This window comes from Agelaius phoeniceus, chromosome 3, assembly GCF_051311805.1.
Source record: "Agelaius phoeniceus isolate bAgePho1 chromosome 3, bAgePho1.hap1, whole genome shotgun sequence".
In the NCBI taxonomy this organism is placed as follows: Eukaryota; Metazoa; Chordata; class Aves; order Passeriformes; family Icteridae; genus Agelaius; species Agelaius phoeniceus.
The window spans coordinates 79,645,037-79,666,604 of NC_135267.1; the positions used below are offsets into that span (position 1 = coordinate 79,645,037).

General features: G+C 36.7%; 1 protein-coding gene across 12 annotated transcripts in view; it reads right to left on the minus strand.

The window, feature by feature from the left end:
- Positions 1-21,568, minus strand: part of MAP3K4 (mitogen-activated protein kinase kinase kinase 4) — a 62,838-nt gene that overhangs the window by 35,183 nt on the left and 6,087 nt on the right. For 11 of the 12 annotated variants that reach the window (XR_013181423.1, XM_077175691.1, XM_077175686.1 and 8 more), the window contains exons 2-9: positions 14,293-14,483; positions 10,651-12,032; positions 6,662-6,904; positions 2,597-2,743; positions 1,352-1,509; positions 931-1,047; positions 435-534; positions 267-350 (exon numbers count right to left, since the gene is read on the minus strand). Coding sequence is in view for 11 of the 12 variants with exons in the window: in XM_077175691.1 (XP_077031806.1) it covers positions 267-350; positions 435-534; positions 931-1,047; positions 1,352-1,509; positions 2,597-2,743; positions 6,662-6,904; positions 10,651-12,032; positions 14,293-14,483 (2,422 nt within the window). In the remaining variant the exon portion in view is untranslated. The remainder of the gene's footprint in view (positions 1-266; positions 351-434; positions 535-930; positions 1,048-1,351; positions 1,510-2,596; positions 2,744-6,661; positions 6,905-10,650; positions 12,033-14,292; positions 14,484-21,568) is intronic. The other variant, XM_077175684.1, reaches the window with a different exon arrangement.

Here is a 21,568-nt window from a genome sequence, read left to right on the forward strand (position 1 = left end):
AAAGGTTTTTCCTCAGTCACAAAGAGAATCTTTGGAAAAAAAAGGAATTAAGGCACTGATTTCCCAAAGCATATACTAGCATTCTCACTCATACAAGCACAAGTACAGAATGTGACTACCACAATTCAATATTAAATACACAACACTTTAAATGTTGAAATATAGATGTCCCCTTAAAACACTAGAACATGCCAATATTTGACATTTTGCTTAGCATACTCTGTTCACTTTCATGCCTCTAAACTTCATTACCTATGTGAATTTACCTTCACATACTCTTTTGTTTTCAGAGCATTCAGAAGATCTCGCACAGGGGCTGACAATGCAAATTCTGCTGCTATTTCAAGGTCCTACAAATAATGACAAAACAAAGGAATATGCTTTCAGACTAAATTTCTTAAATGCATATAACTAAGAGGAGACTGTTAACCTACCTTCCTCAGCATTTTAGCAAAACCAAGAGCCTTGGAGGCCCTTTCTCTAGCTTCATGGAACAGCTCTTTCAGTGCTCTGCTGGTCTCTATAACAGACCTCCTGAAAAATTGGTAGAAATGAAATTACAATGTTTTAATAAATCATATTACACTTACACAGCCATTAGAAAATAATTATTTACAGATATGTTAATAAGAAGACGTAAATATTTACAAGCAGCTGACAAATAAATTGAACTTGTGTAGGTACATTTTTGGTAAGAATATAAAAATCAAATTCAAATATCATTACACAAAAACTCTCATAGCCTGAATTACAGAAAAGGTTACTAGGCTTCAAAAAAACCAAAATGATGATTCATTACTACCGCAGACAGAAGTACAGTGATACAGAATGCAAGTTTGCATTCTAAGGAATAAAATACATTATGCATCTGTCAGAGGCAGAGAAACATATGTAAATGTTTTGTAATTATTAAGCCAAAAGGTTTAATACCTGATTTCATCTGATGCCGTACTGTCATCAGCACTGGCCCAAAATTCATCACAACTGTCTTGTAGTCCAGAATCTAAAAATATTCCTGTAGACTTCAGCAGCATTCCTGCAATATCACTGTAGCAACAGAAATGGTGGAACTTCAGAGTTTTATTGAGGTAGCATGGCATCTTATACTTCTTCCTTCTTATGCAAGAGAGCTGTTTCCATGTCCATGTACAGAAATAGGCAGCACCTTGGGGCCCACAGACTACTACACCCTACACCTATGGCCACTCCAATAATCCATACATTCACAAAGACTAACAGCTGCTTAATGACATCTCAGGAAGTCCCATCTGGGAACCCCAAACAACTGCTGACTTGAATACTCTTCAGGCATAAAACAACACCATAAGCAGAGGTATTAAATAAAACCTACCAAAATAGTTTTCCAGCTTGAGCTTCACCTCCTCTTATATAAGGAGTTATTTCTTTGGTGAAATTCCATTCCTCCTCTAACAGATTTTTTAAACTATGAGATGCTTGAGGTAACTGCTGCAACATTTGGATCCAGCTTCTCATATAATCAAAGTAAACCTGAACAAGGACACAGATCATTTAAACAGAAATTATTACACAAGGTGTTAAGGACTAGAACTTCTCAAATCAACAGACAAACTCAGTATTACACAATTTTTAGAAGGTATTTCTACAATAATTTTCATTTGCTCCAACTGAAAATGAGCTCCATGTTTTCACACAAAAGGTGCAATTTATGGCTCAGCAAGTATTGAGTACTATGTCTCCACAATACCTTCCTGAAAATATTGACCACCTTGCTTGCTGTGTTGCTATTTACCATTGTATTAGTGAATACTCACAGTAGCCAGAGGTTTTAAAGCCTAAACTGCTGAAAAACAGTCTCTAAACCCTTTACTAACTGGATTATGTCAAAAGGTTTTATCTGAACATATCCTCCTGGATATGGATAAGTGCCGTGAAAAGGTCTCTGAGATTCTACACTACACTTGCTGTTCCTTTGTATCAAGTCTTATCTCTCACCTTTATTTAATTACTATTGTTTTAAACCAATATAAAAAATCCAGGTAAATTCAATATTTCTTTAACCATCTGCCCTTCAGGATTATATTGAATGCAAAAAATTACCTTTTGTTTCAGTTCAATAATCCATAATATCCCTCCTCAAAAAATTGTTAAGATACTTTCTACTGGTTTCAGGTATTTTCAGACTACACTGTAAAAATGACAACATCATAGAATCATGGAATATTTGGGGTTGAAAGGAACCTTAGGGATCCTCCAGTTCCAACCCTTATCTTTCAGAGGCCAAGTGGTTTTCTTAAAAAGACTGCTTTAACTAATTGCAACAATGAATACTAATTAAAACTAAGGTACCAATTATGCATTAATGCAATGCCAATAGATAAAGATACAATGTTAGCAAAAAATAGTATTTTATTCAATGTTTTAAAGGTTACTAAAATTTTAGTTCAAACTTATGGAATTTACAGCTCTATATATGAACCATTTTTGGTAAATACAGGCAATTTACAAGTATATTGTACCACAGAACAAAACCCAGTATTGCTAAAACAGCACTGGCTTGTGTGTTACCTTTACAAGTCCATTAAAACCTAGTTGAATGCTCTTTTTTGAAGCTTACCATTAACATTTTATGCAAATCCTCTTCAAAAGAATCAATGTTGCAATCAATCTTCTGTAAGTCATCTAACACTTCCCGTAACATGAACTGGTAATATTGCTTCATTAAGAGTCCACCCTTCAGAACTTCTTTACACTCTCTCACTAGCTGCAAGAGAAAAACCCCAAAACTGCCATCAGTCAAGACATTACTCTTAAATTCACCCCTTGTCAGCCCACTTTGTCTAAATGTTAGTGTGCCACTAAATAATTTCTACAGCTTTTTGAAACAAATACTGTTGCTCTACACATTTGCAGGAAAGACATCACTAGTTTTCCAGGATTATTGCAATCCCATTATTTGCCACATCAGTGTAAATGGAGGTGGAAGCAGATGTTTCAGACTTACTCCCTGCACAATGCCACAGCAAGCAGCTTACTGGATAATTAGTTTTGAAAAGGGGCAAAAGGGCTCACAGTCACAAAATCACCACTTTCAATAGAAGCAAGTCAGGAAAAATACACAATTTGTTTAACATATGCTTAGAGAAATGTTTTACTACAGTGAATTCACTTTCAATCTCCTGGGCAGGTGCCCTCATTTCCAAAATCCGTGTCAGACTGAAAATGATTAATGTTTTTTTGTTGCTTCCCTGGGCAATGCTAACATGAGAAAAGTTCTCTTTTCAGCTGCAGAAGGGGTTGCCTTTGGAAGAGCTGTCACCTCTCCCTGAAAGCTTAGTCTTTATCTATTTCAAGAGACATGCACAACCACAGGTACAGGAGTACACAGGAGCAAGGATCATTTCAAACCTACACTAACATGTTAATGCCTGTCCTTCAGAAGCCCTTTGAGTGCTAAGTGTATATTCTGAGATCATCATCAGTCTTCAAGTTTGACAAACTGATTCTTTTCTGAGGGTCAGAGGGAATGGAATTGCTGGAATTAATATGCTTTTTAAAATCTTCTATAATGGCTCTCCTGGCAAAGTAATATATCAACAGAGTGGGCTCAATGTATGAGAAATTATAATGGCACAAAAGCAGAAAACATACAAGAATGTTATTAGTATGACAAGAGTCTCTGGAATCCTTTACAGACCAGAACACTTGTATTGCACTCCTTGATGTGCAGAGGAAACAAGGACAATAGTCTGAATTCTACAGTGTAAAATTTACCAAGTTAGGTGAAAAAGGGTAAAAAAAGTAATTTTTTATAAGGTAGAAATCCAAATGGACACTTTTATATCCCTAATATGTCATATACTTTAAAATTAATGTCCTTCGTCAATCCACTCAATCACATGCGGTGTACTTTCTGTTAACCTATGGGGTTATTTTTTCCCTTCAATGTACATCCATTCCAAAATAAACTTGAAAAGCTTCATTAAAAATTGAGTTTATTTAAATAATTCTCTTCTACAGGGGTATGCTATTGAGTAACAGAATATAGAATTCACCAAAAAACAGGAGAGTTAATCTTACTGTCAACTTTTGAAAATTAAATTCATGAGGCAGTGGCTAATCATTGTGCAATTTTGGTGTACAATGAGCACATGAAAGAATATACAGTTTAAACTGAAAATATTACCACTATTGGTTTGATGGTTGCTTTTTGTTTAGGTAGTTTATACAACAAATAATTTTCTTAAAGCAGGTGGGGCAAGACAAACAAAACAAAATTTAACAACCAGACAGAAATAACCCACATGCACATACACACATCCACCTCTCAACATGAATGCTGAATTTAAAAACCATCTTGAACTGTTCAAGTAGTAAACTGTCATTAAAAGAGAACAGCTCTCTCCAATAATACAGGATTACCAGGATTACAAAAGCTAGTATTAAAAGTGAAACATGGACAAAAAGGAGGAAGGCAGCAAGAAAAAACAGGAGAAAAGGCACATTTTAAGAGGCATATAATCTGTGTTAGTTTTCTTTTTGTGTATATACTTTTTTTATTGAAAATCATATTAATTTTTTAATACAATTGACTTGCTAGTAATACAAAAATTTAATGTCACCTTGAAAAAGTTGAGTAACAAGACTATCATACCTGATACATTCACACAGTACTGCTACATATTTCCAATGGTACCAAAAAGTAAGAGACACTTAAAGGTCTCCATGCCTCAAATAAGACTCACTAGGTCAATCACTACAAAAAACAGACTCTGCTGTGCTACTTGCATATAAAGAACAATCAAGACCATCTAACAGAAGGAAATGGAGCAGTACCACTTCCAGAACGCTGTGCTGTAGCATCAGCTCTCCTTCCTGAATAATATCTTGAAAGAACTGAAAAATCTTATGTCTGCAGTTAAGATGGCTCAGCTGTCTTGTGTACAAGTTTTGTACATCCCTGCCCAGTGGCCAGGAGAGCAGCATGACTGAAGACAGGTGAGTTGATCATATTCAGATGGTCAGCTACAGAGAGCTAGAGAGTGTGATGCAGGACATTGATGAGGTCCCCTCTCAGCTGTCACCCCTCCAGGCTGAACAGGCCCAGCTCCCTCAGCCTTTCCTCACAGGAGAGATGTTCCAAGTCCCTAATCATCTTTGTCCTCCACTGGAGCCAGTCCAGGAGCTCCATGTCTCCCTTGTACTGAGGAGCTCAGAACTGGACACAGCAGTCCTGATGCACCTCACTAGGGCTTGAGTAGAGGGGCAGGATCACCTCCCTCAACCTGCTAGCAATGCTCCCACATGATAATAAAACAACCTAATTTGGGGATCAATCTAATTGTAGGAACCAGCTTCCAGAAGGTTGGACCAGAGAATCTCTAACCCACTCTTCTCTGTAATTCTGTAACACTCTGCGGACTTGCAGAATAACACAGACTCCTGGACTCTTCAGCTTCATGAAGACTTTAGGAATTGTAATTTTTCAGAAAACAAACAGATCTATTTGCAAAACATCCTCCACAGCTCCTTTGCCTATTCAGAAGTATTGTGTGGGACAGGAAGCATTTGCTGAGTTGAATTCATGTTTTCAATGTCATTAGTAAGGCAGTATCCACCACCAAAACAGTCTGGTACAAACATATTGTTTTCCAGGAGGAAAGTGTAATTTTTACTTAACTTGGAGTCCACAAGGAGCACACAAAATGTTAAGGGGGAAAAAACAAAATCACCCCCATCTCTGAAGGGTACACTGTGCTTAACAACAGAGTATGCTATGCAGCAGATCACTCTGTGACTCTTAAGGCTGAAAATGTAGGCTTCAATCAATGGGGAGAACAAGGGAGAGCATAGGGCAGGAAGGAAGAGAGGACAAATTTATTTGGGACCACAAAGTAACATAGCAACGGATTTAGGATCAGCAAGTAACTGGGATGTGAGATCATAATCAGTCCAAGAACTTATTTAGATGTTTACTCCCAGAGATCATCTGATAAAACCGCAATTTGGTTATGCTTGCCAGGATGCAGGGACATCAGATGAATTTAGTAGGTCCTAGGCTATAGTTTGAAAATTGTCATTAATCTAAACAGCCTTTATTGTACCTGACAGCCTCCAGAAAATAAATCTTTATACAATACTCTCAAACAGTGACAAGACTGACAGTCTTGGGTCGCTACCCACAGAAAATAATACACTAGGCTAGGGAAGATTTTTTTTTATTTCATTTTTCTTCTCAATTAACTTTCACTATGTGACTACTGCATGTTAGCAGATGTCTTGCATTCACAAGAGAAAAAATCAAATCAAAGAAAAAAGAGAAATACAGACCCTTAAAACTACTTATAGTGCCTAAGAAACCTAAACAGAGGAAGATGTGCTAGAGTAGATTATATAGCTTATAATGCAAATGGAATCAATACCATCCATCTCTGTTGCCTAATAATATTTTCAATCACCAGTTTTGACATGGAAGCCTAAATCACAGAGCTATACATGACTAGTTATTTATTATGCAAAAAGCAGATCTCCATATGAAATACAAGACTATTTACCAAACTTATTACATAATTATACATTGTAATTTCTTGCACTAATCCTCTTTAAACTGACACCATATCCTAATGAAATGACAAAACATTTCAAATAGGAAATACATATTAAAAAAGAAATTGAAGCAAACCTGTTTAATACTCAAAAGAGATGGTTCCCCAGCAGGTCTTTGTTCCAACCTCAACTTGAGACATTCATGGATAACATTGAGCAGGACCCGGCAGAGAACCAAGAATGCCGGTTCAAAAGACGGCAAATCCATGGATTTCAACTCCTCCCATGATACAGCACTGCATTTTTGCTCGCAACAAGGTGGGAAATTTAGTAACTGCACATAATCTGAACACAACATGGGATCTGGAAATTCTGAAAACTGTAACAAAAAATAGGTATCATGAAAAGGAACCTTAAAAGTCTTTAGGATTTTGGATTTGTTTAAAATAGCATGCACAAAAGTATGTTTTTAAAAGGTAAAAGTCTATTAGCTGGCAAGTCAACCACGCAAGTTTCAAGTTTACATCATTGGGAGATTTTTATGTTAACTTTTGTTTTTAAGGATCATCAGCCTCAGGAAAAACAACTATGGACCCTTTGGAATGAACAAAACCACTTACTTTATGTTTATGACATTATCTAGAAAAACAAGTGTACACTAAGCTACATCAGGTACATAACCCCATTCCTTTTCAAATACAAAATGCATATATTAACATAAAACTCCACATTGTAAATGAATGCAATATTTAAAAAATGTCACAATCTAAACTAAGCCAAAGTACCAAGAAAGTAACTTGAATTTTGGTAGCTTTTAAATTTAAACTGTTTAAAAAAGGAAGACGAAATATAGACATCAAGCTGGCTTGTTCTTTTGAGGATTTTTGGTGGTTTTTTTTTAATAATAGACTTATTTTTCATTTAAATTAAGATTCCATTTAAATAAAATTACTTTTCTAATTAGAGAAAATAATTGAGACTCTATGAAATAAACATCCTAGAAATCTAAGCTATATACCTTGTGATAACATTCTAAGTAAGGCTGTACATAGAGGTACTCTGGAGTTTAATTTAGAAAGAAAAGTTGGACTGTAGAATGTGTAGCTCCTAAAGATAGCAACACACTAGTCATCATTTAAGGATATGATTTGTTTCAGATCAAGTTTGCTTTACTCTTATTTCTCAGCTGCTAACTAGGACATCTGAATATCCTTCATTCATACAGTAGACATAGCTAGCATTTTCTAGGTTTTTCTTCAGCCAAATTTAAATAACATTACTACAAAAGGGAGAAAAACATTAACCAGTAATTAAAGTAAGGTAATGAAAAATGATAAAACTACTGCCTAAAAAGTTTAAAAAAACCTTTTAAACTCATAATCTAGCAGAAAATTAAAATACATATTTACAAACATATCTTCTTAAATGGAATATTAATGTCTTCTTTTTACTCTCTTTCAAAGGAACATATAGCACCAGAATAGCATCAGAGCTGAAGATCTTTACACAAGAAGTTTTCATTAACAAACAGATCATGAAAATACTACACTTCTACAATACAAAAAAACCCTTAAGAAATACAATCCTCATGGTGATGCACATATAGTTTAGGGAAATTCAGTTCCTATAAAAAGATTAAATAACTAGTCTATAAGCAAGAATTACATAGCCAAATTGAATAAACTTGCAATATTCTTTTCTAGCATCAAGGATAACAGTAAATGACATTAGGGCTTAGTACCAGACACCTAAACTTTTATTGTTCAATCTGACTAATCTTAATCTTCTGCAGGCCCAAGCTGAAATATTTCAAATACTTCTTATAAAAACCTCAAGAAAAACTCTAAGCCATTTATTGAGAGTGTACAAAAAAACATACTCCAAATTGCAGCCAGTTGAATAAACAACAAACAGGGTACACAAGCTTAAATACATTCTATTAAAATAATATCTGATCTCATATACTAAGTTAGAAATAGTATCCATCTTGACAAGAATGAAAACGTACAACTTCTATACAGAATGGACTCTATAATGCCTAGAGCCCTGGTAAAGTATCAGAGCCTGCAGAGGAATCAAACATGTTTTAGAAAACATTAAGACCAGGAATATGTATAAAGATTTACACATATTTAGGATGAAATGAGCATTAAAATACATACAGTGGAAGAATCCAGAAAGCACATTTTAGATGTATTTTAGACACTGTTTAAGCAACAATAGAAATGTCCAGAGACTTAGAAGTATACACATAAACACAGAGTCAAGTAACAGAAACAATAAAGATTAACAAAATACTAACAACTCTGTCTGCATACAAATACCAAACTGAACTGCACAAAAAAAAAGACACTACATTCAAAGTTCTGTCAGGTGCAAAGACCAAGCAACTGAAACCCATCTCTTCCATTTTAGTATAAAGTCATCTTTTGCTGCATTAAGTACAGAGTTGTTTGTGGCTTTTTTCTGGTAACGTCCTTCAAATGTTGGCGCAGAAAAGAAGTTGACAATTTATATATATATATAACATTCACCTTTACTAAAAAACATTACTTAAAAGGGATTAAAGGTAATAATTACTGAAAATGAACATTCAAAGTAGTCACAAGGGAGAAGGGAGAAAAGATTAACCTTACACCTTATACAAGTCATCCAACACTACATTATTACAAAGTCTAATTCTCTGAAGCGGCAGCAAAAATTCTACCTACTTAATGTCTCATTAATTTGTTTTAAAAACCCTTATGGGGTCAAAACTTTTGAGGTATTTAGCAGTTCCAAAAATATATTCAAAGTCCATTTTCAATACACCCATATTATGTTTTGTTTACTTTTATTTGTTAAAATTTATTTCAACCTATATATATATATATTAAGCTCAACTTTCTAAGTGTATGTGGTTTGGGGGTGCTTTTGGTTACTGTAACAAGATACCTGCAAGTTTTGCTTAGGCACTTGACTCTAAGGAAATGTTCATGCATTTCTAACGCAAATTTTCTAAAACACAAGCTGAAACCAATTAGAGAATAAATAAAATTTCAACTAGCAGCTTAATTTCTACAGTAATATCTACACTAGTAACAGTACAAACAAAAAACTTTCAAAATTAAATAGCTTTATATTTATAAATTTATTCATCCTAAAAAATAACTTCTAAGGGAGATCAGCAATTCTTAGTCCTTTTGCAAATGTGAAATTCAATAAAAAGAGATCTGCAACATTTTGAAGACCACATATGATATCCATTTCAGAATGGGCATGTTGGCTAAGACATGCCTTTGTCCAGAATTCTCAGAATTTTGCCCAGAATTCTCAGTGCCACTTTACCAAGGAGATCAAGACCACCAATTTTTCCTAGCATAAAAATGCCTACAAGTTAGATAACAGTTTATATTAAGAAACAATACTCTGCATTGACAGAATTAGTGACCCCATCTTACAATATGAAACTACTGTCCTTCACTTACTGCTTAATTCCTACATTGGTTTTATTAACTCAGTCATTCTTAATTAAGAATATAAAATTACCCAAAGAAAAACAATAATTAAGTTGAAAGCCAGCTAAAGAATGCAACATTAACATGACTTGTTTTCATAGATTTCAAGGTTGAGTCCATTCTTTTATCCCATCTCTTCTCAAGCACAATGTGCCATCACAGTACTTCATTTGTGTAGACAAGAAAAACCACCAAAAAAAAAAAACCCTACAGTGACATTTTTATAAAGAATGTCTTGCAGAAAAACATCCAGTCTTGAAGACAAGAAAAATTACCACCTCCACAGCTGATTTTTCTCAAATTCAACTGTTGTGCCTGATTTTCCACAGTGATTTTTCTGACTTGTTGATTTAGACATTAGAAAATATAATGAACAAAAATGTTATCATAAAAATGTCATTTCAATTACGAACAAGAACAGAGAACTAGCTTGGGCTTCACACAAATTCAGTCGAACAACAGATTCATTTCCAGGGAAGGAGAACTGGGCTCCTAATCATAATATACACTGTTTTTCAAAAACCAACTAAGCAACCAAAATGTTGATAAGATCCCAATTCCTACATTTTCAGTCAGGAACAACACAGCAAGGAGGTGCTCCTGTAATCCATTTACACTAGTAACCTACCTCCAGCTGGTGATCACTCCTTACTAACGCCATACGGGCCCTTTGCAATGAACCATGCATTAGCTTGTGCAGTCTTAAAATTAGTTTCCTCAACCCCATTTGCTTCAGTGCTTTATCAACAAACGGCCTGTAAATAGAGGTCAAACAGTGTTGGCTGCAGCTTCCCTCAGTGCTGCATTCTGGAATAACCCAGGAAGTAGAGTCATCCTCAGATTCAAGCCTATCAAGCTTCCTTGAAAAATGGTCCTGAAAGTCAAAATTTGGCTTATTAGTAAAATTGTTCTTGATGGCTTGTCTGAGTTCCTCAACATTCTCCTCAGAGATTTGTTCTTCACCATCACTCTCTTCTGTGCATGTTCCTGAGGATTCCTTTACTTCTACTTCCCTATCAACGTCTTCATCATCTGGATCATTGTCCTTAGACAGTCGAGGAGAAGGAATTTCAAACACTGGCCAGCCAATGTCAGACAGATTTTTGATGCCCAATACAGTCCCCATAATCCTTAGTTTCTGGTTTAAGTCTTTTGTAATATTTAACCATAGACAGAGTGCCTGCACCCTGTCTTGGAAGTCCTTTGCAGCATACTTTTCGTAGTCCTTTTGAAGAGCCTGCAGAGATGGATAAAGTGCTTCTATGTACTCCAGCAGCTCCATTATTCGCTTTACCTGCTCAAATGAGACCCGCTGCCGATGGAGGTGTTCATGGTAACTCGAGTAACCCAAAGCACTAGTTCCATGTGTCGATTTGCAAACTCCTTCTCCTGAAGTACCATTGAGACTGGCTCCATTTTTTACAGAGGAGAAGTTTCCATAGTCCACTTTGAAGGTGAGGATTTCATTGATGATATCGGGGATAGCTTGACGGGCTGCATAGAGATAGAGGTCTTGGTCATTAATGCTCCGGCCAGCATGCCAAGCTTGCAGCTCCAGCCAGATCAGCTCATTGGATCGGTTCAACCAGACAGAGGAGGTGTTTTCCTGTCCTCTCTGCTCCCTGTCCTTTTTCTTTGAGACTGAGGTAAGTTTTAACAAAAGCCGGAGGGTTTCAAAGAATTTTAACCGGTCTGCCGGGCAATCAGTCCTAGAAGTCTGGCGTGTAGTTCTGGGTATTGGCATGGGCACAGAGACTGGAAGCTTAGCATGGCTACAGCCAAGGCTGAGGTAAGGCTTATTGAGATCAACATCTGGAATTGTTTTTTTTGGCAGAGAGCCACCAACTGAGTCTAACATAAATGAGCACTGCACATTTTTCTTGTGATCTCGTTCTGTTGTCCTTAGGGCATCTCTGATCTTCTTCCCTTGCTTATAGCTGTGCTCTTCCACATTCTCAATGGTTTTCCCATTGTCTTTATGCAAAGACTGAGATGGCACACTCATCTTTTCTGTAAGCAAAGAAAAAAGAATGTGACTGCAGCAACAAAAACAAGCATATTTCAGTTCAGTTCCCAATCACTTTTCTTAGGTTGAGCATAAAAATGCTTAATATCAATAAAACAAAACGGGCACGGATAGAAGTAAAATGTAGTCTTACTATTCGAAGTTACCACTACTATACCCTAAACCAAAGGATTTTTTCTTTTTCTCTTACTTTACCTTTTTTTGCAGAAAGGACCTCAGAGAATTGTCATCTTGAGCATCCCAACAAACATGGTGTGACAGAAATTAAACAACCAAGTACCAGAAGCACAAGTAAGCCAAGCTCCTGATTCCCAAAATTCTTTCAGTTATCTAAATAAAGATACCTTAAATCTTATTTGTAAACATCTAAAAAGTTATTTCAAATATATTTTTATAATGATTAGTTACATCCAACCAACCTCTGATAGACTTCTCTTACTGAAGTATAGCCATTCAAGCTCAGTAAGAGCATATGCATACACATTCAAGGTCAACAACTACTCCACAAGGTTTTGGGGTGGCTTTTTTTTTCCTCTTCATAATTCAAACTAACTGTTCTGAGATGGTACACGTAGGCAAAGTTAAAAAAATAAAACCATGAACTTTCCAGAAAAAGATACTTTACACAACACTACCCAATTAATCAGGGAAAAAAACCTCAAACATATTTTAAGATACTCATGATAACAAAGAAAAGGATATTATCAAGCCAGAAGTAATCATTCCCTTCACAAATAGAAAGACCTTGCTCCAAAAACTCTAAATCTATAAGCAGGGATAAACAATAACTCCTTGTTTCTCATAAAGGTATCAAACTTCCACGTGTGCTTAAAAGCAAAGGCTAACAACAAAATATAATACATTATATTTCTTTAGTATCACAATGTCTCTGTTTAGAAACTAACTCTTTTTTAAGGCACATAATGAAAAAACAACAACAAAAAAATCACCAAAAGCAAGAAAAGTTTACATAGCCACTATAAACAGGGTTAAAATAGAGTTAAAGTTGCAACAGAAGAATTTTACTGGCTTTTAAATGTGCCTTTTAGTGAAGTTAAAGAGGCCTAATGCCCACAGTTAACTGGCAATAGTAACAGGATTTTTCTGTATTTTCATATAAGGAAGAAGTATTTTGGTGAATGTTCTCTTCAGTGATGTTATTTGGAGGTTGCATGAAGTGAAAGGGAATAGCTTTGGAAAATGTTTGTATTGGCCCTTCTTTTGTTACGAACTTGCATTCCACAGCCCTACACAAACAAAGAATTTACTATATTCCCTTATTCACTCTAAACAATTCACCTTTTTCTTCCCTACATTTTACCTCAAAAATGTTACCCTCGCTATACACTCTAATATTTCCTTGTTTCATGTGAAGCAATTTTAAAAATTGCTTCCAAAACATTAACTAGCAATAGTCAAGCTGCCATAACTCTGGCAAATAATTGTCTGACATAGTTTGTTACTTGTTTAAAATATATTAAACAAACAACAAAACAAACCCACAAAAACCTAGTTGTATTCTGTATGAAAACATTGAACATACAATCTTTTTTGCACCCATGCAACTTCAGCAACAACAAAAAAAATCACTTTAAGCTAAAAGGTTCTATTATGTGGTACCATTACCTAAGGACGTTAGGGAAAACATGCGTATCAGGTATGGGGTTTCCCCCGTTATCTCCTTATACTGAAGCTTCAGAAGCAAGCAGAAGTAACTACACTTTAAGTGATTCACTGACATTAAAGTGTAAAGAATAATCACTAAAAATTGTATTTTGCAATAAACAGCCTGTGAAGTGCTTCAGAACATGAAGTGAGCAGAAAAGCAACTACACCATTACTACAATCACAGAATCGCAGAAAAAAAGTGATTAAAATACTTCTGAAAGTAATTTTTTCCAACTTTCTGCTCAAAATCAGGTTTATTTCAAAACTACTTTAGCCTGCTCATGATTTTAACCAGTTCTGTTTTAGACATCTCCAAAGATAGAGATTCCACAAGCCAACAATCCCTCTAGTAAATTTCATTGTTTAAGCACTCCCATAACAAAATTTTTTCTTCTTATACCCAAGCGCCTTCCCTTGCTGCAATTCATGACAGCTGCCTCCTGTTCTTTCACTGTACCTCAGTATCCAGCTCCACCTTCTGTATGAGTGTATATATCCAGCTCCACCTTCTGTTTAAGTGTACCTCCACCAGGTAACAAGAGGCATTTTAGGGAAAATCCAAGGCACCACACCTACCTTTCGAAGTGGAGCGGCCAGCAGGTCTGCTGACATTATTTTTCTGATGCTTTGTTGACATACGCTTCATCTGGCGGGGCGTACTGGGGGGAGAAGCACCATAGAAAGTGTCAGCACTTGTTTCATCTGATAATTCCTCTGGGTCAGATTCAGAGATCTTGGAAGTAGCATCTCCTGATTTGCACTCTTTCCTGCAGAGAACAAGATAAACCATTACAATCAAGATAAAGACATTTTACTTGCAATATCTGTTTAAAAAGCTAATTCATTTAAATCTCTATTTTACCGTCACATCCATGTATACTTACCCCAGTTTTTTTCATATCCCTAAGGATAAGTTTCCAGTCAAATAAATAATAGGCAACATACAAAGAGGATGGTATAGGCAGTGTCACTAGAAGAACACAATGTAAACACACGCATATATGTATCTCTTCTGAAAAATCTTGTGGCAAGCCTAAACTAAGAGATGCATGAAATAAACAAAGGTTCAAACATACAAAGATAATGCAAGACATTCAATCTAATCAGTAGCAGGGACAACAGCAGAGGTCTTCTCTTCTATCCTCCATCCTCATTCCACAAAGCCAACTTCTAAAATCACCCTCCCACCCTTTACAAAACTTTTATCTAGCATAGGAGATCTGAAAGTATTTTTCACAGAATTTAACATCAAGAATACCATTAAGATCATAACTAAATACTATCATTCCCCAGTGGTGCCACACATGGAATTCTCTTGCTTAAACACATATCAGGGAGAAGAACACACACCATTTTCAAAGGAAAAAAAGAAATTGTTTGCCTCTATTCCCTCACTTATTTCTGAAGCAGGTGTGCAAATAACAACTCTACAGAACTCTTAGTAACTCTTGACTCTAGTAAAAGACACTGAGGCAAAGAAATAGTTGATCTAAATCAGTGCAAGATAGCATCAGTATCCAATAACTCCAATTTCATTCAAATCACAAATTATATTTTACTTGCTACTATTTTAGGGGCAGACAAGGAATGTTACTCATAACTCTAGTGAAATGAGTCTGAGTTACTGCAGCAGGAAGTATGTCAGAATATTGACAGCTAGTAGAACAATAGTAAGGCTAACAAAACAAAAACAAAACACAAATACTGTCCTTTTTCTTGGTCTTTATCTATAAACAGAAATAAATACCTTAGCATGCAGAACAGTTATGTTCTCTACAAAGCCACAGAAACATTTAGGGCATGAAATACTCTTTTCACTTTACTCTTCTCACTCTACTACTTCAGCTTTGAGAAGGCAGCAGGCAAGTTCACCAACTTCTGCAGATAAACTCTATTGGTTACCCAATAAAAATGACCCAGGTGGTATCACAGCACCACCTGGAGTCCTAGGAGTGCCCTACAATCTGGTCATAGTGACAACCACACAAAATCACCAATACTTTTAGTCTGGTTTCCTTGCCTTGGGACATCATGCTGCTACTGTGTCTCAGCAATGTGATTTAACCAACCCCCACTGTCCAAATATAAAAAAGAAGTCTTACAATTGTTCCTACAGATCTTGTGAAAATAGGTGGATGAGTAGGAGAAACGGATCCTGCAAGCGTCGAGCTGGGAAAGTAGAATTCAAGTTTACATCTTTTGGGACACCAGAAGAGCTTTATTTCTGAGAAGGCTTGCAAACAGCCCTACTGCAAAACAGGCGGAGAACACCCCTCTGATCTTGCCAAAGACAAATCAACCACAAGAGACTAAACCACATAAAACAGAAGTCATTAGTTCCAGTGCTTATGGAGCCATTTATTTTTTCAGTGATCTCACTGGCCTGGCAAGGCACTGGGTGGAGTGCTGATGCTCTTGCAGAGTCTGGCAGAACAGATCCTGCAAGCACTCACGTTAGGTCTCCAAGGCAGTTTTAAACTAGGACAAGTTACCTCATTAGGGAAGACCAGTGAAAACACTGTTTTCCTTCTGTTTATAAATAAGCAACCTCTTTGAAAAACTTAATGATCAAACCTCTCCACCAAGCCAAACTAAGTGATCTTTAAAGAACTTTAGGTTATTTTGGTCTCTATCTCTGGAGGCACTTGAAAGATCTGTAGATGGAGCCCTCACAGGACATGGTTTATTGGTGGACTTCAATGTGTTCCTTTACAGTCAGACTCAATCTCAGAGGTCTTTATCAACCTAAATGATTCCATTATTCTACCATGTTTGTTTCTTGCTATGTCTGATGAGAGAGCATGAGTGCCAGAAGTATCCAAATTACCCTCCAACCTCACACCTGAATTACATACATACCTATACAGCAGCATCCAGTATGACTGACTTAACATTCAACCATTTTTGCTGGGTAATTTAGTAAGATAATTTTGATAAGAAAGTAATTTTGATAAGAAGCACAGCAGACATCACAAAACATGCAGCACTTGAAATCATATCACAAAACCAGCAATCATGCTCTCATTCGTAACAACAGATGCAGTCTTGTTAGCAGCTTGTGAGATGATCTAACCAAAGCTGGCTGGTCTGCTTAGAGAGAGAAAGGCACAGGTTGCAAAGCAAGTTTTAAAAATCCAGCATACTCAGTTTAGAGTGCAAAGCCTGTACCTCAACTCAGACCTCAAATCAGTGTCAATTAACACAATGAATCGGTTTCACCAGTGCAAACCTTATGGCAAAACAATGCACTAAATATACAGGGTCTGAACGAAAGCAGCTACATCAGCTTTGACATGCTAGGATCAATTTTCCTAATCCAGACAACACCAGACATATATGATTTTCATCAGCAACACTCTAGTACTAAAATCAGTTATGGTTTTACAGATTACTGACACAGCATTTGCAATGTTTGTGTGTTATTTACCATCATGAACAAACCATAGACTAATTAAAGCTGCCAATCTCTAAAACACAGTGCTGGCAAACCTGAATCAGATTATGGTGTTGGTTATTAGACAGAATTGTTGGTTCCTAAATACTGTTGCGACCAGGGTTGAGAAATATTAATAAAGGCTAATTTCTTCTTAGCTACCAAGATATGCAGGTTTTCTCCCCCACAGCCAGTGAGAACCACCCAAATCTTAATCAGGCTTACACACAGAAAGTGAAAGACAGAAATGTGACAAATGCAGTTACTATTTGCCAATAGCAGCCTAAACCCAATCCCTACTAGGAAAACTAAAAGTGCATAATTTTCATATTCTATTCACAGGTTACCAGTCTCAATTTTCAAGAGAAAAATGCTTCTTGGAAATTTACCCTTGGAATATAAGAAAGACTGTAGCCAGGATGCATAAATCACAAATACTTCAAAAGTTTTAAGAGCAGTATGGTAATAATAACAACCAAAGCAAAACACCTTGACAGCTCTGAAATGCACCAAAAAACCCCAACAAACTCAGAATGTTTCCAAAAGTAACTATTGTATGTTACACCAGGGTGCATTTCGACCAGAAGCTGAAACGACAGAATACATAATTTCTTTAATTTGCACTTCTGGATGACAACAGGATTTGGGGGTTTTGTTCAGCTAAGTAAAAGGGATGGCAATGTATCTACAAATCCAGTTCAGTCATGAAAATCAAGATAATTCTTCTAGATTTTCAAAGGCCTGCAAACAAAAATAGGAACGGGGGACAGAAATTAAGGCATGAAATTTGGGGCAGGAAAAAAAGTCTGGTAAGTATCACTACTGATAAAGGTCACAATCTTTGGAAAAATACATTCATTTATCACTAAAAAAACAATTAGCAAATTAAAAGATCACTGAGGATTACAGGGGAATGTTACAATAATTAGGTTGAAGTAGGAGGAATACGATTTTTAACCAGCACAAAATTTTGCAGTTTCCTGAAGTATCATGCAAACTTGCAAAGTTTGTAACAGCCATTAATGAGAGATCATCCTAAAAACTGTGACAGCTATATGGAGAAAAACATCTTTTTACTCTTCCCTTCTATCAACTATCCTTGTCATAAACAGGAGTTCAAATACATTAGGCACTTACATAATGAACTCAGGATAGCCATTGCTTATCATCCCACAGGCAGGTTAAAAGCTTGCTGGGGATCAGAGCAGCAGAGGTCAATGGACTGGACTACAAGCACATGCAGTAAGATTTTGAGTTATGCAGTTACCACACAGGAGCCAGGATCATCACCCACCACAATGGTTTGGAAGCTGTGCACTCCAGACACTGCTGCTGTAAACAGCCTCCTGCAGCTTCAAAGACATCACACCATGCAGGAATCAGTAAGCCTCTTTCTCAACATTCCTTATGGCACCCTGCCACTTTCATACAAACAACTGCAATATCTTTACAGAGTCCAGCCTCAAATTACCAAGCATCAGCTCTTGACATTCAGTGGCTTTGTTTTAAAAGCAAAGTGTCTGTTTTTCAAATATACACTCCTTAACTCAGATTCAGCTGGATAATTAATGCAGGAAGACAAAGCTACATTAGTCTGTTCTTAGTAATGCACATTCCCAGTCAGCAAAAGCAGCAGAAAACACAGGCACTACACACTGCCAAACACATCTTGTTAAAGTTAAGGTAGCTCTCCCTAAAGGTAGTTGCAACCATTTTATTTCAAACAGTATTCTGACAAGAACTGTCATCACCCAACAGCTGCTGGTAATACAAAAAGCAAACAGAATTTTTAGGTATCCACCTTTGCACCTGTTAAAACAGAAAAACAGTGCTGCTAAACACCACACACAACAAAACTGGAATCAGAAGCCCCAGTTTCTTTGGGGCAGTACTAGGTTTCATTTTGCTGCAGAAGAGAATGTAATGGTAGTCCTGGACCAATAGCACAAGGAAGGAACTTCACTAAACAATCAGTAGCACCTTGGGTATCAAAGACTGAGGATTAGACAACCTAATCCAGAAGACAAGATGGAAAAACTTGAAGTTCTGCTACAGTACGGGACAGCTACCTGGTGTAAACACATAGTGTTACATTCCAACATTAGGAAAGCATCGTGCACCCCTGTATTTAACCCACTTTTTAAAAATTATGTTCTGAAGGAAGCTGTAAGCTCAAATAAATGGACATAGTTCTGACAGGTTGCTGAACTGAAAGCAGAAGCAACTAAAAATCCAGCTGTGGATAAGGTATTTTCAAAAGATCTGCTACACGTGTGAATACAAAAATGAAGTGTTTGATGCTACTGCATTTAATATAAACTGCCCTAAGTGCAGCAAAAGGAAGTCTTCAGTACAAGGCAAGGAAAAGATCTTGTTGGGTTTAATTATATTTTTTATTACAACACAGCAGGAATTTGCACACAGTATGTACAAATGAAGCTGTATTTTTTTGCTATATGCACCCTGTTTATGTCTGGCAGAGCGCTTATGGGAAGGATATTTCAAATTTCAAATTATGTTTTAAAGAAGATACAGTACCAGCATAAAAATTTCAGTTTTAATAAATATTTTAATTCAAATTCAGCTGTACATAGCTACAATTTTTCTTCTCCCAGAGGAATCAAGGGAAGGCAGGATAGATGATCATTTATCTCCACAGCCTAGGAATGAACAACCAGCAAACTGGGGGGAAAAAGTTGATACCTGGACAGAAGTAAAGGAGAGCAAAGAATTTATTTATAACAGATAGCAATTTTAGCATTTACTCCTGACAGAAAATGCAAAAAAGCATTTGCATCTTTCATCTAGTATGTCTACATATACAAATCCTACAGAATCTAAGTTTGCATTAAAACATCTTGCAGCAGAGACACTTGTAAGAGCACAAAAAAGGAAGCAATGTTAAAAAAAAATTATCAAGTATGAAATGTAAAGCTATTCACATAACTTTTTGCAGTGAAGACCCTCAGAAATTACCAACACTACAGGCATGGTAAGATGACACAGTAAAAAGGGGAACTTGCTCCAGTGCATCTTTTGCTTCCCAGGCTGCACATCCCTGCCCCTTTTGCCATCCCTTCTGCACAGAAGGCAGCAATCATGTGACCTCAATCACCAACCTGACAGTGAACAAACCCATTGGTTTTTTAGGGCACCATTTACCTGTCAGATCAATACCCACGAGCAAAAACCCCGCAGCCACATGACAGCCAAGCTCCTCCACTACATCCTTCCTGAGGCATTCACCTGGCATTCTCCTGTAGAGACACCAGGGTGAAGAAGGCAACCTGCTGAGTGTTAAGTGAAATGGTGCCCTCAGTCACTCTCTTCTGGCTGCACATGAAGCAATTTTACATGACTGTCTGTCCTTCCTGCTTTCCAGACACTTTGCCAGAAGTCACTAGTACCCAAGATGCACAGGAATAACTTAAAGTGCCAACCCTGGCTCTTCACTGGTGCTGACAAAAATCCAGCTTAGCTGGAACACCTTTGTTAGCAGGATTTTTCCAACTTCAGCCACTTTAATTTTGATTAGGCAGCTAAATGTACTTAATGTCACACTAGCAAGTACCATGTGGCAGACATTCCTTGTTGAGGGAGGGCAAGAGAGGGATGTTAGGAGATGAGAACAGTCATTTTTAGCTGAGTTAGCTGCAAAACTAATGCAGATTTTTACTTGCAGCAACAATAAAAAGCAAAATACTTGGGCAGGAAAATGCTTATGGTGATACTGGTGTAACCATCAAGAACTGATTGACTACATAATTCCGGTTGCTTTCTTATAAATTAACCTATGAACAAGGGAGTTTGAGCATAGGAATAATGACAGAAACACTAAAACTTCATTAGTGAATTGTCAGGACATAACAGAAACCCTTGAAAAGCCCTGCTTTGTTCATGATTTTCACCTTGTTTCTCTTTGAAAACTAACCTGTAGTAGGGCTGCACAAAAGAGGGCAGTGAAGGCTGCTATGAAACCCGTGCCACCCACGGCAAACCACAGGTTTACACTACAACAGCCCTGCTAACAGTTAAGAACCAAGTGCAATAAATTCCACATCAACTAAGGAAGCAATATAAAGCAAGTATTTCAGCTGCAACACAAACAGTGGTTTGGAGTGAGACTTGACTGTGAGAAAACCACCACAGTTTCTCCAGAAACCACCAAGGACAAAATAAAAGTCATTACTTGGGAAAAGACTAATGTACAGCTTTGAGCTAAACAGTTGAACTGTAATTGATTCCCAGCAACAACTTTTCCTCCTTGGTAACTCTCAATTAAGCTGCTTAATTAGAATGGAAGGACCCAGCAAGTGTGAACACACTTCATTTCTACAGTAGACCTCAAGCACACGTCTGACTGGGCATCACAAATTTCCTTAGAGCACTGATGTACTTACTAGCAAATTTTAATTTAAC